We start from the raw sequence: 20648 nt of genomic DNA, 5'->3' as shown, positions 1-20648 counted from the left end.
AAAAGTGAAAGTAAAAAAAGAAACACTCTCATCTCTCTCTATAGTTTTATAGAGAAACCATATTGATCTCTTAATCTTGAAGGGTGAAATTTTTTAGGAGACTCTAGTAGTCTCCTTAGCGACATAAAGGTACAATCAACAAAGTGACGTGAGCTGTAAGACGAGCAAAGATCCAAAATTGTGGAAATTTCGCTCCTTGAGGTAATTCGAATTAACTTTATTTAACATTAGTATTAAAGCCTATGCTACTTGTTTTCTCCCATATGAATATGATTACATGTTGTTTGATGCTTTGAAATGAGTTTAAAAGGATATAATTGATGATATGCCATGATTGTTTGTGTTTTAGATTTTTCATTAGAGATTACGATATGACATGTTTAAGATTGAATTATCTCATGGAAACATTCCTTATAATGCCATAAATAAGTCTTTTAAATTGGTGAAGTTTCATTGCATATAGAAGAAGAAATCTGAAACTCTAATTTTAAATATCATGTTTGCACCGTGACTTTGAGCCAACTTTTAACCAACCAAATCTTATTTTTTTGGAAATAAAATTTATATGGTTAGAAAGTTGGGTTCATAAGCTTTAATTTGGCATATTATACGCTTAATTAGCACTTAGTATGAATAAGTTATGACCGATTGAAAATAGGTGGTTGAAATTGGGAAAAACCAAAAATTTGGGTTGAGGAAGAAGATGATAAATAGTATTTTTTAAACCAGGCTCACTCTTCGCCATGGAGGGTGGGATCCACCCTTGCACTTGTGGTGTGTTTTTGCTCATGTTATTGACACAAATACACATTAAGATGACTGAATTTTGTGTTTGAACGTTGGACAACACTGTGAGTAGGGGAGGTGATGTACACTCTCTGTCACGGCAAGTGAAGTAGAGGCAAGACTGCCTCTAAAGCCAAAACAAAGCCCGCACGCGTAGGAGGCGCGTGGGGGCGCATCCGACGGCTTCCGATGTCCAATTTTTGTCACGTATGGCACGTGTAGCCTTGTATTGGTGTCTAAAGTTGATTTATATCTTTTTTAGGCCAAGAGCCAAAAAAATATTTTTTAAATCATTTTTATTAAAATGCTTTAAAAATTTGATAATAATAAAAAATATTTTTAGGATATTTATCATACTTCCTCGAGTCTAATTTTTCTATGTTATATGAACATTTATATAGATTCTTTTTTGTTGCATTTTTTGAATTAATTGATATTGGTAATTACATGTCCATATTGAATGTGTCCCTAGATTTGATGATCTATTAAACCCTTCTCATTAGTTGAGACTGTGGGTTCTCTATCTGTTGAACCATCATGCATACCACTATGATTGGATGTTTGAGCTCATTTTTTTATTATTATTAAAATGGATAAAGTTGACATAGGTAATTTGGTGGGCTCATGTGTAATGTATGTATTTATTTTTATGTGAATAGATAAGGTGTAGCTTATAAGTATATCGATGTCGTGGCATCCCTATTTATTTATTATTTTCCTAGAAGTTTTGTAATAGGATTTTCTTTTAAAATGTAATATTCGAAATGTAATTTTATTATTGATGCCATATAAAGGAATGTGTTTCACGTCTATCGATATACTTTAACGTCACCTTAACATGATGTTCCAAATTACCAATGAGGCTTCGGGTGGAGCCTATGGGGAATGTGTTTAGCGCAATGATTTTAGATTTTTCATATTTGATGAATGGATTATGTGTGAGTTTTGAGTATTTTTGAAAAACTCATCTATAAATTTTATTCAAAACTAATTAGATGTGGTATTTGAATTTATATAGTGGGAGATGATTACTACTTTTTTTTTTTTTTTTTGCAAAATTTTCGATTTCACTATGTAGGAAGGAATTACATGGTTTAGTTAGATTTTGGAATAAAATTAAATATGTGCTAATGTCAATCTCGTGCAACGAATGTAGTGATAATGACCACTAAGAACGTAGTTGCTAACCTTACTAAAAGAGATAAATTGGATGGGATCAACTATGACATGTGATATAGGAAAATCCAATATCTGCTTAAAGAACAAGAGGTCCTAGAAAATTTGTCTCACCTTATGATACAACCTGAAGAAGGGAATACTTCCTAACATCATCGTGATATGGAAACCTATAGGCTTGAGCAAAGAAAGATATGTGTGCACGTTTTACCATGCTTAGCAGCATGCACAATGATCTTATCAGGGAGTTTGAGAACTGCCCAATTGCCCAATATAAGTGGAACTAGCTGAAAATTGCTTATGGGGGGACATCAGCTACTAGGCTCTATGCCCTCACTTTGAGATTTGAGCGATATGTTATGAACCCTAAACATACCATGACTGAGCATTTGAGGTCAATGTCTGCTTTGATTCATGATCTCAAGGCTATTGGCAATAATCTCACTGATGAACAGCAAGTTACCGTTGTGATACGATCTTTGCCTGAGTCAACATGGGACAAATGAAGCTCGTTTTGACATACAGTGAGAATATTAAGATTTTTGTTGATATATCTCGCCATTTCAAGCTAGAGGCGGAACACATAGGTGTGTATCGTAATATTCTTTTTGTTGCCCAAACTGGAAAGTGCAAGGCATTCAAGCCTAAGAGCAAGCAACATGAAAGATTTGTTAGAGAGGCAAATAGTTTTGGGCCAAGGGATGAAAAAGTAGCAAAGCACCGCAGAGGCAAGCGTGCTGGCAAGGATAAGTCCAAATTGAAGTGCTATAATTGTGAAAAAGTGAGACACTTTACTCGTGAGTGCACTAAGGCAAATAATGTATCAACTAAACACAACTCTTTTATTACTTATATTTGTTCACATATTTTTATTACTCACTCAATCCCTGAATGGGTTGTAGACACAAGAGTATCAAACATGTAGCTCGAGATCGAGTTGGGTTCATAGATTATAGAAGAATACCAACTGGCAAACAATACGTTATATTGGATAATTGAACTCAGGAGGAAGTGCTTGGAGTTGGTACCTACCAACTCAAGATGCGTTTGTGATGCTTTTTACTTCTTCATGATGTGCTATATGCATTTGGTGTTCAATATAATCTATTTTCAGTTATTTTTATATTGGAACTTGGTTTTACTTTTCATTTTGATGACCCTCAGCTAGACTTTTATTTGGATAGGGTTTTGTATGGACATGGTTTTCTTTCGAATGGTTTCTCTATGTTGGATTTAGATAATTCCTCATTTTCTTTTATGAGTTCAAATGATTATGATGTTGTTTCTAATTTAATGAAATGACATGCTAGACTAGGCCACATAGGAAAAGATAGAATGGCTAGACCAGTTAGAGAATGCCTATTGGGGTCTCCCGCTAATGTAAACCTACCTATGTGTGAGCCTTATTTAGTCGGTAAGGCCTGTATGAAGCCTTTTGGAATGGCTCTTAAGGCATCTTATCTTTTAGAGCTAGTCCATTATGATATTTGTAGACCTATGAATGTGAAGACACACCATGACATATCTTATTTTCTCACATTTAGAGACGACTACTCACGTTTCAGTTATGTCTATCTGATCTCTCATCTCTTTGAAGCATTAGTCTACTTCAAGCGCTTTGTGGCCGAGATTGAGAATCCTAAAGAAATGAATTTAAAAATTCTACTTTAGCATGTTTTCTTCAAGCGCTTTGTGGCTACTTTAACATGTTTTCTTAGGGCCACGAATGATACAGTCTAGCATGTCTTGAAAAACAGTAAAGTCTAATTTAATTGACATGAGTGTTTAGGGAAGTTTGATTGGATTCTTACTTGTTATTTTATGTCTCATAGCCTGAACATTTATATCGTTTTGACTTTGATATAATCATGAGCATATTATATAATGTGAGGTCAAGAATTGCTTTGAGTTATAAATTTGTGAGAGAATAAGAACACTTGACCTAGTGAGATCAAATAGTCTAGGACATAGATGAGATATTATGAGTGATGTACTATGTTTGTATGATGGTGATTTAATATAGTACTCATACTCTTTACCTTCTTTTTAGGTTGCATGCTTCATTTTCTGTATGAGAGATAATTGGTTGAGAGATCAAGAGGAGATTGTTAATGGGCATGACATCCATTGTGAACAAGCGGGAGATATTGGTAGTGGGTGACCTCATGATCTATGTTGTGTTCACATGGGTGGGGAGATTATTAATTAACTCCACCACTATCACTTAACTTCAGGGAAGTTAATTAACCTTCTATGAGAAAATTATTTAAATAAGAGTTTTGCGTACATTGAATAAATAAATAAATAAGGTGAAAAAGTGAACGTACAAAAAGAAAAACTCTCCCCTCTCTCTACAATTTCCTAGATAAATCATCTAGACATCTTGATCTTGAAGCATTGAATTTTTTAAGAGACCCTAATAATCTCCTAAGCGATGTAGAGGTGCAATCAACAAAATGACATGGGCTGTAAGATGAGCAAAGATCCAAACTTGTAGAGATTTTGCTCCTTACCTTATTTAACAGTTACTAAGTGAGCTCCAGTTTCATTTATTATTGCACTCATGCAGCTGCGACGACTTATCATGACTCATGAGATTCCAATATATATGTGATTTTAGAGACTTTCAATTGATTAATCTTCTGGAAAATAGCACAGACGTGGTGGTTACATTGTTTCCTGGATCTTGGACATTATGCATTACGCATCTTAGAAGTTAACAAAAATATACACAAAGCTGTGAACTTTAGCTGTAAGTTCCAGTTTTTCCCAGAGGTTATCGCGAGCAGTAAAGCACAACCTTTTCGATTTCTCTGGGGGTTGGTTGGCAGTTCGTACAACCAGAAATAGAGTGGTATTCGACCCCATAAAAAAAAAATAAGAAACAAAGAAAAAAAAAGTATTACATTAATTTGGAATAGGTGTTCATCTATCATACTTATACCGTTGAGCTTTTAATGGGTTTAGTTCATTTTGATGTTTAAATTCTCATGTTTTACGTATTAATTTTTGGCTGTTGAAGTAACTTGAAATATAGGTTAGGTTTGCTTAAATAATTATCCCAATGGTGTTGTATTCACTATGTGTTTGGCTGATTGTGTAGCGTCTAACAACCTTGCTCTATTTCCTGTATGCTCCTTTGGTGGGGATACTTTTTCAAGATTTGACAGCTTTGGACTACATGGTATGCTTGTTTACTGAGGTTTTTGTGACAACTCGGTGGAAACTTTCCACATTTTCTGATGGGTCACCTAGAGTGAGAGATTTCAACAGAATTACTTCCGTCTACACATACCCTTTGATGGTGTTGTCTTGAACAGGTTTTTATGTAATTTGCTTATTTTCCTTGATAGCGTATCCTACTATGTAAAATTACAGTTGTAATTGCTGACTTTGTTATTTTGGATAGATGGCACTTTATTGTCCTCGAATTGATTAGCTTCATAAAAAGTTTGATTTAGGCGGTTTGGATAGGGAGATGAAATGAGATAATTTTAGATGAAAATTAAATAAAATATTATTAGAATATTATTTTTTTAATATCATTATTATTTTAAAATTTAAAAAAATTAAATTTTTTATTATATTTTGTGTGAAAATTTGAAAAAATTATAATGATAAGATGAGATGAAACCGTTTCTGCATTCAAACGGAACTTTAATGTCACGTGATGAAATGGTACCCACTTCATAAGTAGATTAAGAAAGTGATAACACCACTTGACCTTTTATTTTGCTTGAGATACCCAATCTAGGCCTTTTTTTTTTTTTTTTTTTTTTTTTTTTTTTTTTTTATACATTATAAATGAGAGGTACAAAGTATACTCCACCCAACAACATCTTGCTTCCAATTTTATCTAAATCTAATAACATCCATGTCAAGGTGTAGGATTCACATAAAAGATTTGCTCTGCATGCTCCATATCTCACTTTGACGGGCTAATGGACTCATATCACGCTTTGTTCGATGATGCAAGAATTCACTTTGGAATAGCTCCAATCGCCGCATCAACTCTCCACAAATCGCCTCACTTTCTGATGATTGGGATGCAATTTCAGCAAAAAACTGGGTTAGCCTATCAAATCTCTGTGCTGCAGGGCTGTCACTCAAATCGTCATAACTACTCTTGACTAATGTATATCTCCGTTTCAAGTCTTTTCTCCACCGATCAAGAATATATTTTGGCGGCAACAATTGTTTTTCTAGATTAGTAAGCACACGAAGTGCATGTCTGCACAAGATACCTCTAAACTCAAACAGGCAACAACTGCATTTCACCTCAAAATCAGCTTCATTAAACGAAACACAAAAGTTTGTCCTTTTTATGAAACCCTCAAAACCCTTCACCTCATCACGAACTTGATAAGTATACATTGCACCCTCACATGTAACCAACGCTGCACAACAATACAACAATCCCTTGAACTCATCTTGGACTTCTCTAAATTTGGCATTGGTGTAAAGTTCCTGAAATTGTTTCTCAATAGGATAATGACTAATACATGGGATTGCAGTACCAAAGGAACTAAAATCAGCTGCGTTTTCATTCTCTACTTTTCTCCTCAAGGCATTATTATACTGCTCAACAAATTGCTTGGGCATGGACTTTGAGTTCACACAATCTTCAAAGAAATAATTCATGCTTTCACTTCGTTGTGTAGTAGACAACCCAGCCCAAAATGTATTTTTTACATAGACCGGTACCCAAAGATGCCGCTCACCATAGATCCAATCCAGCCATGCGTTATCACGGAGGTTGTAACTGTCAAGCAAGCATTTCCAATTTTGTTCAAACTCCTCACAGCTCAAGGAGTCATAGACAAAACCTTGCATACTACGCTTGATAGCTTCATATTGAGAGTGTGATCCAAGTTTTTCTGAAAGTTTCTTCATGATATGCCACAAACAAAATCTGTGTCGGGATCTCGGGAACACCCTTGCAATTGCATTTTGCATCTCTTTATCTTGGTCTGTGATTATTGCACTTGGAGCCTGTCCATTCATACATTTCAGCCATGCGTCAAATAACCACACAAAAGTTTCTGTGTCCTCATTGGATATTAATCCACACCCAAAAAGGATTAACTGGCCATGATGATTAACTCCCACGAAAGAAGCAAATGACATCCTATATGCATTGTTTAGATGGGTGGTGCCGAATGTTATCACATCACCAAAAGAATCATATGCAGCTCTACTTCGAGCATCTGCCCAAAAAACATTTCTTAGTTGGCTTTCGTCGTCCACATCTATCATGTAGTAGAACTGATCATTTTTCTCTTGCATTTTAATGAAATAATTTCGTAGAGCTTCGACACCTTCTACAGCAAGCTGAAGTCGTCTTGCCTTCCCCATTTCATTGCAGCAATCTTTTTCGCCAGAAGAAAGATTCTCATACCCCCAGGTTCATGTACAAATGACTTGTAGTTCTTATGCACTTTGATTCCAGCCGCATCATTTACTTCACGTTTTCTTTTGATACTATCACCTAGCTTCTTATGGCATCTAAAAAATATGGCCTTCCCGGGACTTAAAGCATGTGTGTGTTCAAGAACGACACTAGACAATGTATATTTTCCATCAGCTGTCAATGTGACATTTATCTTGGCCTTGCATCCCATTTTCTCCACTGATCTTGGCCTAAGAACATTAGATGCCTTGCTCCTTGATGTGCCTTGCCGAACACATGCAAGAGTGAAATATTTTAATCTCCCATCATCTCCGACATTGGAACTTCTTTTCGAAACACCGAAACCCATACGCTTTGCGTAGTTGGTATAATACAATCTCACTTCTTCCTCTGATGAAAATATCATTCCAACCTTTGGTTCTTCAACAACATTGTCTCCTTCATCTCCTTCCTTCCCATCCGGTTCACAAAAAGTGTCTTCTTTATCCTCAATGTGCGATACGTTCGAGTCCATCACTCCAGAGTTGAATTTTTCCTACATTACTAGAATATTAGAATAAAATTCCCATTCTTTAATTTTCCCAAATTTAAGAAGGAAAATATAAAGCGTGTTCTTCATTTGGTGCTGTAATGATGAAGCAACTAGACCGATAACAGTTCAGTTTAGGCTAAAAAAAATAATGAAAGGATGCTAATATACATAAGGTTGAACTTTTACATTGGACAGCATGGCCACGCAATTTTCTGGTTTTTTTTGGACAGCTCAGAGAGATTTTGTTGAAGTAAAGGTAGCATTCAGATAATCCAGTGTTCAAATAAGTTGGTTCTTATAGCATTGTCAGAAAGTAGACACATGCAAAATGTGAACCAAATTAGATATACAAAATATTCCCATTAACGAGGACAATATATTGGTGTTTGTAATAGATTCCACCTACTTTATGGGGGCCTATGGCTCTAACCTGCAGGATATCAACTATAGTCAAACATTTTTTATGTAGAGGATTCACTGACTTTCATTCCCATGGTTGAATACTTTAAGTTTGTTTGTGGCCTCTCAAAATGGACGTTTTATCTCAGCCTTCTTAACCCATAAAACATCAAATTTTCACCACTTGTTAGTTGTTATAGCAAAGTCAAAAGTCCCACATGTATAGAGTGCTTCCACTCCTTTTCAGAACCATAATTCATGACTGGTAGTTATGAAGGAGGCGTTGTGACAAAGGGGAATTGGAATATTAATTTCTCCCAGTATACTAGACCAGCCCTACTGTCACATTTATCCAATCAGAATCTTAATTATTTCTCCCAGTATCACCTTTGCTTTGTCATTAACCAGTAAAGTTCAACGAGGAATGCCTAATCAAGAACAAAAATGAATACATAGAGGCATTTGTAGTCATACCTTGTGATTTGTCCACCTAAATCAGTGACAAAGTGGCTGTGATGGATGTAGAGGGGCTGATGGAAATCACAACCCAGATGGAGAAGACAGTATAAAATCTGTGTGATCCAGCTCTGGACGACGGCAGCAAATGGCAGAGAGGATGACCCAGCTACAGAAATGGTGGAGAGATAAGTGAGGTCTGAGAGCATTGGCATCAGATTCTCCATAATATATAGCTATGTAAATTTTAACCACATCAGTAGGGCTGTAATCGAGCCGAGTTCGAGCGAGTTGTGCCCAGTCAAACTCAGCTTGATTATTACGAATTTGGCTCGAGCTCAAGCTGTTTTCACTGCTCAAACTCGAGTAGAGTAAGACATCTTATGTCCAGACCCTACTCGAAACAAGATAAGAAATTGAGCCAAGTTCTTAAATAAGTACTATAACTCTAATCAATGAAAGGCCTTGTCTTGTCGATACCAAAAACTTCAACTCTGAAAAGAATAAACTTGCATACACACTAAAATATGTTGGTATAAATTTTTACTATGGTGCATTATTTTCTCAAGTTCTCTTAAAAAAAAAAAAAAAACACCAAGCAGCCACCAAATTAACCCTTTCAAACTGTCGAAGTAATGGCTGAACACATTTTAGAATTCAATCAAAGAGCCAGCAAACAGTAAGGAACTTTTCAAAACATGTCAAACACCAAACAACCACCACATAACCCTTCCACAGTGCAGAACTGTGGCGGTTAGCAATTTAAAATTCAAGCAAAGAGCCACCGAAGTGATCAAATAGCAAGGAGCTTTTAAAAACAGAATGTATAAAACAAAAACACCAAACGGCCACGGAATTTACCATTTCAGCATGTAAAACTAAAAATAGCGAAGAGCCACCATATTAAGCATTTTGGAATTCAAGCAAAGAGCCTCCAAATAGCAAGAAACTTTTTACCCTCATGTTAAGTACAATGATTTTTAAACACAGAACTTTAGCAAGAACGCCTCCATTCTTTATATGCGATTTTCATTCCCAACAGTCAACTTCCTAACATTTTAGAAATTCTAAAATTCAGTCTAACGGATAAGTAAATAGATATGTTCATAGGCTGAAAAGAATAAGGCCATCATCATGAGGGGTTCCATAGCGGTGATAGCTAATCAAATGCGTATGGACATGTACAGATTTATGCCATTTCCAACCAGAATATAGGGAAAACTAGAAGTGAAAGTCAAATATTGCAGACAGATAGGCTTATGTAAGCAGTAAACAATTGAAGCCAACCAGTAATAATTTTAAAACAATCAAATGCAAATAAATAAGCATAAAAAAACCCCATCTCAGTTGGCACAGTCCCCGAATCTAAATATTCAATTCCAAAGCATACTACCAATATAAGCACTAACCGTTTACCAAAAAGATTGAGAACCCAACCTGCTGGTTTCGACAAATAAGCGCCTAATCAAACTCAAGCTCCTAATCGATGTCAAGAACCTTTAAGAAAAAAAAGAAAACAACAACAAACACCACATCAGTAAGAATAAGAAAAAAAATGGAAAAAAAAAATTAGTGAATCAACCTTAGACAACAAAAATAGGAAAAAGTCGAGAGAAATCGAATGGAGTGATATGCGGTGTCACGGTGTGTAAGAAATTGGAGCTTTTCTCTGCATAGCTGCCTAAGAGATGAAAATAAAAAGTACATATAATATGCAGGAGGGAAGTGCTGAATCAAAGAATTAAGAAATCCCCAATATCTTAGACATTAAGAGTCGAGAACAAGAAGCGAAAAGTGCTGTGAGCACCATGACCCGTAGTTGAAAGAAGATGATCAGATCAAATAGCCATCTTGCTGGCTGAAGAGAAGATCAACGGCGGCTTCGTGCATGTGGCGGGAAAGGATATCGACGTTGCTGCTACTGGAGTTGAGAAGGAGACGGCATGACTAGATGAGTGCTTGCGGGCCGCGGACGTTGTGTTTGGTTATATAAAACCTCTACTGAAGTTAGATGAATGCTTGCAGGCTGCTACTGGAGTTAATTGTTGTACATGGTGTGATATACAAGAGACTCTCACACATCATAAATGTCAGGTATCCTAAACAAAACCACCAAAAAGAAGCCACAATTCAAAACCACCAGAAACTGAGGGCTTCAAACCTCACACAGACAGCAACAAATCCACTAATTCATACGAGTTGAGCACATTACGAGCGAGAGAGAAACCTGCACCTATGATGACGAAGCCGAAACTGAAAATGGTGGCTTCAGCATTTAATTCATCGTGGGAATTTGAAAAGGACAAAGCCGAAACTAAAATCTTGGATTGTGGGCGGTGATCCAGCCGTCCGAAGCTCTAAGATCTGAAGTTAGGGTAGGGAGCTCGGTGAAATGTGAGACGGAGAGGGCCTGAGACTCTGAATTCAATTTCAGACCATCTTTGTCCCTTTCTTTTTTATTTTTGTTTTTTTAAAGCCACGTAGGCGCCACTTTAATAGGTGTGGTGGTGTGTGAAACCGAGGGCTTGAGTCTATAGGAGAACTCCACTCCGACTCCTCTGCTCGGAACTCCCTCTACTCTATTTCTCTACGCAAATTCGTTTTTGCAACCAACGGCCTTTCCTTCTGTCGCTTTCTGTGACGTCATCAGGTTCGATCGAACTCGATCTTACGATTCGTATTGGATTTATCATCACTTCTGTTTGGCTGCTGAGAAAACTGCTGGAAATTTTAGCTGAACTAATTTTAAATAAAGTTTATCCTTTGTATTCTCCGAATTATACGTCTTTCTTAAAGACCAAACAGGAAAATTAACATGCACAAATAAATAAATAAACAGTTTCTCTACAAGCAATCGGCAGATTGCAATCCCGTGCAACCGGCTGACGTGGTATGGTATGGAATTTTAAAAAATGAACAGAATGAAAAAGAAATAAAATCGAAGAAGCAGTTCAGCAGACTGCAGTCACTGCACATCGCAAACATCCGATTGTTTAGCGTTCGTGTACATCGCAACATTGCAAGATCTGTGCAGCACATACCGATCTTTTCTTTTCCTCCCTCTCAATAACACATCTGATGAGTAGTATTTGAATGACTACAAAATATGAGAAAAAATACAAGAAAATAGGTTAAATTCTAAGTTAACTTAGCCTCCAAGAAAAAGAGAGAAAAGAGAATCAAAAATATTTTCATTAATGACTTCTCATTCCTTACAAGTTTCTCATTCTACTATATGTATGACTTCTCTCTTGGGCTATATGTCACTTACTCCAATAGTAACACAAAGCCACAATTACAATTATAACTAACAATAAATGGGCCATGGCCCGACCCATGCAAATAAACTCAACTACTAAATTCTAATTACTCAATCCAAGCCTACTATGACTTTGGTCCTTTCTATCTCTATTGCAAACGTGTGACAAACCATCCCCTATAGAAGCACTTTGTCTACAAGGTGCGGTATCTTTGCCTACAATTGTCCCACCACCTAGGTCAAAAATAAGAATTTTCTTTATACTAACAACCACTTCATGTTTCACAATAAAAAACCCCATCAATGGGTGTTGCTGCATACCCTAGACCCGTCCCAAACATTTTATCGAATATCTCTCGGGCAACATCTACTCTAGCTCTTTCATGATTGCCACTCATCCGTATTTCCACACCACTTACTGAAGTGGATCCAAACATGTCTGCTCCACCTGCAAGCTAGGGAAAAATGGCATTCGATTGACCAAGTATACACAACCAAATCTGGTCACAAAGGTAAAGAGATACATTAATGGGCCTGAATGGCTCAAAATCAATTGTGACCTTCTTCTCCTTTCCATCTTTAGTTACAATTGTTCTAGTATAAAGCACAAAATTTTTCCGCAATGAATCCTCATTAATAATTCCAAGATAGTCTTTAATAACACATACAATCCTTTGTAAAAGCTCCAAGACGAGAGAAGGTAACACGTTGACTCTTGTAATTGCAACAAATAGCAATCCAATGACCTTAAATTCCTTAGTTGAAGGGTGTGTAGCCCGTAAGGCCAAGACAAAAAATATGGTAGCACTAATTACACAATCAGTTTCCACCAATAGATGAATGTTTATAGAAATCAAAAGCCACCACATAGTGCATACAGTATATGCCAGTTCCGTTATCAGGACATTCCAAGAGAGCAAATCTCTTATCAGCATTACCTCAAACAATTGAGGTGTAGGGTGAATTGCCTCTTCCATGTGGAGCACGAAGACAAGATTATGCTCATGTGCTAATTTCTTCAGCAAAAATCCAACATAAGTAATGCATGTCCCTGAGAAGTACCTTTTTCAACTGATGTCTCGAGGAGTTCATCTGGGTCATATGTATTTCAGTAACAAAAAAGGCCAAGAAAATCAATCAATTTCTCAGGGCTCCCAATTTCTTCAATTGATGCCTTGTGTTTGTTGGTCAAGCGTATCAAAGGTGAAGCCATTACCTGGATTTTTCCTTGTTTGTCATCTTCAAATGTCATCTCCATCCAAGGCTCTGCACATTTTGGTTGGCCGTAATTACCACCTCCTCCAAGGATTGGCGTAACCAATGATGCTATTGAATCAACTATAAGCAGCCACACCTAACAATCTCCTTTCTGCATTTGAGATCTCAGATTGACTTCTAGATGTGTTTTACCAGACGATGAAGCCCCAACGAGTTCAGTTAACTATCCCATGCGTAATCCACCTTGAAGTAAAATATCAATCCCCTCACAACCAGTGGATAACACATGTTTATTCAGTTGAGCATCTTCCAACAACTCCATACCATTCAACCACGATTGCTACTAACCATCAAGGATAGAGAGGACTTGGGTAATGCCCTGCTTTAATCTCTTAGATGTAGATTTTTGCTCTGCAAAAGCAACCAATACATGGAGGTCATGCAAGAGTAATTCCTCCTCTATAAATCCAATCGAAATCTCGTATTGAAGAATTTTAAAGTCCTGGAGCATTAGGTGTATGTTCTTGACTTCTTTACTCTCACCCTCCACATTCGCGGCCAGCTCAGACTGGTGGCTCATCGACGACTCGTTAGCGAGGGTAAGGCGGTTGATCTCCTAGTCCTGGTAGGGTGACGTCAACAGATGGTACATCATCTCCAAGTGACAAACGTGTTGTTCCCTCTCGAACACCGACAAATAACACGGTGGTGATAGAGGCTCATCCAATGGGTTCCACTCTGATTCCATGGCTTCCTTCGAGTCTCTCGGATTTTCAATATTGATGGGTATGGTTGGAAGGGGTTTGTGAACACATTGTATATTCCTCACTTGAAATTCAACAATAAATGAGAGAAGTGAGGGTGTGAAGACGAAAAACTGGTAATCACTTCCTTCAGGGTCAAAATTCTATTGAATGGCTAGCTTCCCTTTAATGGTCAATGAATAGTTAAGGTTAAGGGCTATCGACATATATGAAGGAAAGAGCAAATGAATGTTAAAGGAAGGGATTGGTCGGAGAGGGAGATCTGAGAATGGTGAAAATGTCATCTGATTTCTAATGGAATGGATTTGATTGGGTTTGATTTCTTCTTTTTCTTCCACAACAACTGCATCGTCCTCTTGTATGTCACATATTTGCTCTTCTAATTGGTTGAAACTTTCCTGAAAGTTGCTAGCAAATTCATCAAGAGATAGTCGAAATACTTAGTACATTTTGTTGTGGCTTGCCCGGAAATCACTCAGATGTTGTTGAAGAACATCGAAGCGTTGAAGATTTTGTTCTATTATCTCTTTGATATTGAGTAAGGATGAGATAATGTTTTCCATTTTCACAGATTGATGAAACCGATGCCAAGGAAAGACTGGCTCTGAATAACACTTGTAACACACCTGATTGGTAGTGTTTGGGTGACTAGAAACTATGAGAGAAAATGCAAGAAAATATGTCAAATTTGAGGTTAACCTAACCTCCAAGAAAAAGAGAGAAAAGAGAATAGGAAAATATTTTCATTAATGATTCTAGATATCCTTACAAGTCCCTTATTCTACTACATATATGACTTCTCTCTTGGGCCACAGGCCACTTACTCCAACGATAACACAAAGCCACAATCACAATTATAACTCACAATAAATGGGCCATGGCCCGACTCAACAAAACTCATGTAAATAAACTCAACTACTAAACTCTTATTACTCAACCCAAGCCTGCTATGACTTTGGTCCTTCCTATCTCTATTGTAGACGTGCGATACTCTCTTTGAACAAAAATTCTATATGTAGTCACTTTTGCGTATTATTTGTGCACTCTACTAATGTGATTGGTTGCGTCATTTTTTTAATATAAAATAATTGTTTTGGACAATCAAATCATTGGATTGTACAAAAAGTACGCAAAAGTGACTATATATAGCAAAACTCTTTTATAAATAAATAAAGATTTCTCTTTTATTTTTTGGGTTGCTACGGATCCCAGCCCATCTCATACATTGGTTATGTGGGAAGTTGACTTAGATATAGAAAGCTCTTCTCTCTCTCTCTCTCTCATTTTTTCTTTTGTTTTAGCTTTCACATGTGTTTTACTACTTGACTGTCTCATTGTTTATATATGAGATTGATGATTTTTTTTCTTTTCAATTGTAAGTTGGATTTTATTGTGATTTGGTAGCCTGGGTTTTGGATCTTATTTAAGAATGGATTTATCTACTTATTCTATAGTTTCTATGGACTTAGTTATAATAATAAAACATAAACCGCCCAATCCACTGATTTTCCTTGCGGTTTGCATAGTTAGTGAGCTGTTAAAATTTTCTCGAGTCTCAAAACAATGAATGTAATTGGTTGGTATGGCTAACTCTCTGCACCAATAACCTGCATTTCTTAGAATTTTTAGTATTAGGAAATATGTATTGGAGCTTGTTCGTAAAGTTGTGTTGTTGTAGGCATCTAGAAAATGAGACAATTATTTAGAATGAATATAACTTGAATAAGATCATGCTAGCGAAAACTTGTTCTTCTTATTAAAATGGTAAAAGTTAATGTTTTATTCTAACCTGTAGAATGGTTCACAAGCTATTGGTTGTACATGATATTGGGCAGTTATATGTATTCACGAGTAGTATTTGGGTCTAGTTCTTAGGAAGAATCCTATATCCTTATTTCAATGGCTACAGTATGTTCTCTTGCCAGAAATTGTTAATGGAGCTTATAGTTGTACCAGTTGGATGGTCTATTGATTTTGGTTGGTAGTTGAGATTCTGCAATAATGCTAATCCAATATTTCATTTATATGAAGTGTTGAATCATTTATGTCATGCTCTGATTGTTATTTGAATGAGGATAACTGCTTATTTCCTTGTATGGAGTATTATTATTGTTATTATGAGGTGGTTGGTCTTAAACACATGAATTTTTAAGTTCTTATAAATGACACAAAAGTCCATTTCAATAGCTTCTCTCCACTGGAAAATCATGGATTTGAACCCCATTGCAATAGCTTTGCACCACTGGGGGAGAGTTCAAGCTCTCAATCATGGCAGAAGACTTCGTTCTGATTTGATCAAAACTGGGATTTTGAATTATGTGTTCCTTGCCAACAATCTGATAGCCATGTATGTGGATTTTTGTCATCTAAAATATGCATACAAGGTGTTAAATGAGATGCTTGAAAGAAATGTGGTTTCGTGGACAACCGTGGTCTTTATGTATGCTAGTAGTGGATGACCTCGGGAAGCTCTTGGAATATATAACTGTTAGAGTTCAGTTTAGAGAAACCCAACAAGTTTATGTACTTTGTAGCTCTTAAAGCAAGTGGTTTGGCAAATGATTTGGAATTGGGAAAATTAATTCATAAGAGAGTTTCTGGAGGTGAATTCCACTTTGACATTGTTTGATGAATACCCTTTTGACATGTATGTCAGATGCAGAAGTTTGAGGGGTGCCAGGAGTGTCTTTGATGAGATTTTGTGCAACAATGCAATTACTTAGAGCACAATTATTTCAGGGTAATGTAAAGAAGGTTTGATAGACGAGGCGGGGGATTTGTTTCATCAAATTCCTGAAACAAATGTTGTATCTTGGAAGAACAACATTGCTGATTTTGCAGATAATGGAAGCCATCTTGCATTAAATTTTGTGCACATGATGCACCGAGAAGGCCTTAAGCTTGAGGGACTCACATTGTTTTGTGCTCTTAAATCCTATTGTAGCCATGGTTTCATAGCTTCTGGGAAATAGATTCACTCATATGTTGTTAAGTCAGGTTTTGAGTCTGATTGTTTTACTGTATCAGCTCTGGTTGACATGTACTCAAATTGCAATATATTAAATGAAGCAATAAAGCTATTTGATCTATACTCTGGGTGTAATGCTTCTATTTGTGATAGCTTGGCACTTTGGAATGAAACCTAGGCCTTGGGATGAAAGCTTTGAGCATCTCTTTTGGGCCAAGCCCAACACCTAGGCTTTGGATGAAACCTTTGAGCTTTTCTTTAGGGCCAAGCCCAACAAGTACGATAAGATACCTGGACAACCTATAAATTTGCTCTTGGCTTGTGCATAAGCAGGATGACACCTATATGGGCCAGCCCTATTAAACTAATTGCATAAAAAGAAAATAAAACTATGGGTCAAAGCCCACTTGCTATACTTATAGTCTAAATAAGATGCTGAATCAAAATAAAGGAAATTGCTAATGAAATTATCTGGCCCACGGCCTATGTACTTTGTTCTTGGATTGTAACACGGAGACTCTGATAGTGTTACCCCTTCGCGCCATCCCCAAACCCCTCTCTCATCATCTCCCTCTTTAGTTTCCAGCCCCAATGACACCCTTCAATCTCAATCCTTGGACCTCACTAAGCTATTGCAGGTTCACTTTCCCATTCATCTTCTTTGGTTCAATATATTATCAAATTGCCGCTCGTTTTCTCTCTTTTTATTGAAATTTATCTCAAACCCTCTAAATTATCATATTTAGAGCCTTTATGGTTTTCGTAGTTTTGATTAAGATTACTTTCTAGTGAGTTTTTGAACAAAAAAAAAAAAAAGGTATGTTGGTGGCAGTCGATAAAGAAAGAATCTAGATTTTTCGTACTGAATGATACAACCTTTGAAAGATGGCTTCAAATTAGAGTAATATTTCTTGAAATCTGAGCAATTGTTTCTGATATTTATGTAACAACACCCAGATCCTGATTTGTCTTCCAATTGAGTGAAATGCTCATTTAGTTATGGAATCTCCGTACATTAGTAATGTTAGGGGAAGTCGTGTGTACCATTGTCAAGGAGCTATGAGAAATCTTATTTGGGGGCATTTTCGTTATTAGTGAATTCCTATGTTAATCTGTGCTGTTTAGAACACTGTTTCATATGTTAATCTGCTTTTTTTTAAAAGGGTTGACATATCCATGTCCCGCAAGTATCAGACCAGACATGGCTCAGATATGGGAGGATTTTTATGATACCCATCCATGTTTTAGGAGTTAGATTTCCAAGTTACCAACTTGGTGGTACTTTGAATTATGGAATGAGATACTGATACTCGCAACTTCTTTCTTCTTTGATATCACCTGCACTTGGGAAGGTAATTGCGGGTGATATCAAAGGAAGGGCCACAGAGAATGATGCTTCTTTTTCAACCAATATACGCCTTAAAAACTGATTGAAATCCTAGCGATATATAGACTTGGCTTGCCATCTTTTTCAATAAAGATGTTTACTTCCACTTATTTTGCTCACTGTCACACCAAAGTATAGTAGCACACATAGTTTTTCTATCTTTTGTAAACACACTCATAGCTCACCTTAGGTTTTTGTGAGAGCTTTTGGTTTGGGCTCTTTAAGCTGGGCTAAGTTCTCTTGTAAAAAAAAATAGAGAGAGAGAGTTAAGTTTTAAAGTTGGATATTTAGGTGATACAGTTGTCCCTGACTTGCTTAAATTTTAGGATGCTTTAGGACCAAGTATTTAAAAAGTAATAAAGAATCATTTCTTTTGAATATTTGAATGACTAATTAAGAAATTGATTGTTATTGTTTTAGGGATATCTATAAGTGGTGTTGTGATACCTTTTATGATGTGTAAGGGTAAGTGGTGTATAAGATCACACATTGTTTAGGATTGAGAAGTTCTTTCTCTTTATAATGGTTTCAATGGGGCTCAATTGTATCATTGGCTTGTCTTTTTGGAGTGTAGGTCATGTGGCTTGGACCTTCTATTAGGGCGTTCCAAATGGTATTAGAGCCTATCCTAACTAGAAATATAAGACTTGAGTCATGCTACCTACGATGGACTGGCTTGACAAGGATGTCGAGAATTTAAGAGGGGATGATTGTAACATCCCATGTGATGTGTAAGAATAGGTTGTGTATGGGATCGCACATTGCTTGGGAATGAAAAGTTATTGTTCTTTATAATGGTTCTAATATAATGGTTCTAATGGAGCTCCAATTGTATCATTTATTAGTCCTTTTGAAATATAGGTAATGTGGCTTGAATCTTCCATTAGGGAGTTATGAGTGCATTTTTGGGATATTTGTGAAAGCTAAATATGGTTATATTTACCTTATGCTCTAAATATTTGGTACCTTAGTCTTTACTATCTATAATTGCTTGAATATTAGCATTAACTGTTATAAATATATGAATGTAGTAAAATACATTCCATATATTTGATGGATGACCATTAGAATTCTTGAATATTCATGTATTCCTATTTTTCATGTTCATGTATCCATTTGATTCATGTATTGTCATTTCCTAAGTTCATGTATTCGTTTAATATTACGTATCCTCTCATGCCTATAAAAAGGGTATTTTGAGGAGCATTTGTTGTAGACACAGAATAAAGAAGTTGAGAGAAATAATATTTAGTTCCTGAAGAACTAATTTTAGATATTGTAGTATTTCAATTCTCTTGTTACTTTTCTTTAGTTTTACAACACATTATAAGCACGAAACTCTAGCCAATTGTCATGTTCTTTGATGTTGAAAGCTATCTATGATATTTCTCTAATAACAGTAAGTATTTCCTCAATTTTATAATGTCATTTTATAATCATCATATCAGCAAGATGTGATTATAAATATTGATATTATTATGAATGATGTTATAACATATATTCTATGTAATACTCTTTGAAATAAAATATTATAATATCATTGCAATTCATATGACTTCATAAAGTTTATAATTCTCGTATATTCTTAATCTTATAATATCTACTTATTCGATTTTTAATATATTTGTTATATATAATGTCAAATCTTACAAAATTAGAATTTGTTGCTCTCGATATTTCTAACAACAATTACTTGTCTTGGATCTTGGATGCTGAAATACATTTTGATGCAATGAACCTTGGAAATACTATCAAAATAATGAAATGTCCCTTCAGGATTGTGCCAAAACAATGATTTTTTTTTTTTGTTGCTATCATTTACATGAAGAATTGAAAACTGAGTACCTCACTATAAAAGACCCATTGATTATATGGAATAGTCTGAGAGAGAGATACGAGTACCAGAAGACTGTAATTCTTCCAAAGGCTTACTATGATTAGATGTACCTGAGGTTATAAGATTTTAAAATAGTGTCTAAATACAACTCTGTATTTTTCAAAATAAGCTCATAGTTAAAATTATGTGGGGAAGAAAGTCACTAATGAGGATATGTTAGGAAAAACATATACCACATTTCATGCCTCAATTGTGCTCCTGCAACAGTAATATCGAGAGTACAAATTCACAAAATATTTTGAACTAATATCTTGTTTGGTGGTGGCTGAACAGAACAATGAGCTTTTAATGAAAAATCATCAATCTTGTCCAACTAGCTCTACTCCATTCTCTAAAGCGAATGAAACCTCATTTTATAATCATAAAGGAAATCATGGGCATGGCCGGAGACGTGGA

The 20648-nt window shown here is 36.0% G+C and overlaps 1 protein-coding gene across 6 annotated transcripts; it reads right to left on the bottom strand.

Annotated features, from left to right (window-relative positions):
* Nucleotides 1-5656: 5656 nt before the first annotated feature.
* LOC121256648 (protein FAR1-RELATED SEQUENCE 5-like) lies at nucleotides 5657-11802 on the bottom strand. Of its 6 annotated transcripts, none has more exons than XM_041157493.1 (5): nucleotides 10972-11802; nucleotides 10567-10858; nucleotides 10197-10256; nucleotides 8778-8928; nucleotides 5657-7915 (listed from the first exon to the last, which is right to left on the bottom strand). In XM_041157493.1, exon 5 carries the CDS (start codon nucleotides 7315-7317, stop codon nucleotides 5854-5856), a length of 1464 nt encoding a protein of 487 aa, XP_041013427.1. In that variant the 5' UTR covers nucleotides 7318-7915; nucleotides 8778-8928; nucleotides 10197-10256; nucleotides 10567-10858; nucleotides 10972-11802; the 3' UTR covers nucleotides 5657-5853. The 6 variants fall into 6 exon arrangements, with proteins under 6 accessions (XP_041013427.1, XP_041013429.1, XP_041013424.1 ...); XM_041157495.1 differs by having other exon boundaries at nucleotides 10169-10256; nucleotides 10987-11802; XM_041157490.1 differs by having other exon boundaries at nucleotides 10987-11802.
* Between the last annotated feature and the right edge of the window lie 8846 nt (nucleotides 11803-20648).

This window comes from Juglans microcarpa x Juglans regia, chromosome 3D, assembly GCF_004785595.1.
Source record: "Juglans microcarpa x Juglans regia isolate MS1-56 chromosome 3D, Jm3101_v1.0, whole genome shotgun sequence".
Taxonomy (NCBI): Eukaryota; Viridiplantae; Streptophyta; class Magnoliopsida; order Fagales; family Juglandaceae; genus Juglans; species Juglans microcarpa x Juglans regia.
Note: the sequence above shows the minus strand (reverse complement) of the source record. Positions and strands in the feature narration are given on the sequence as shown.

Coding starts and splice junctions, on each gene's coding strand:
- LOC121256648 (XM_041157491.1), bottom strand. CDS start 7,317: ATGGGGAAGGCAAGACGACTTCAGCTTGCTGTAGAAGGTGTCGAAGCT.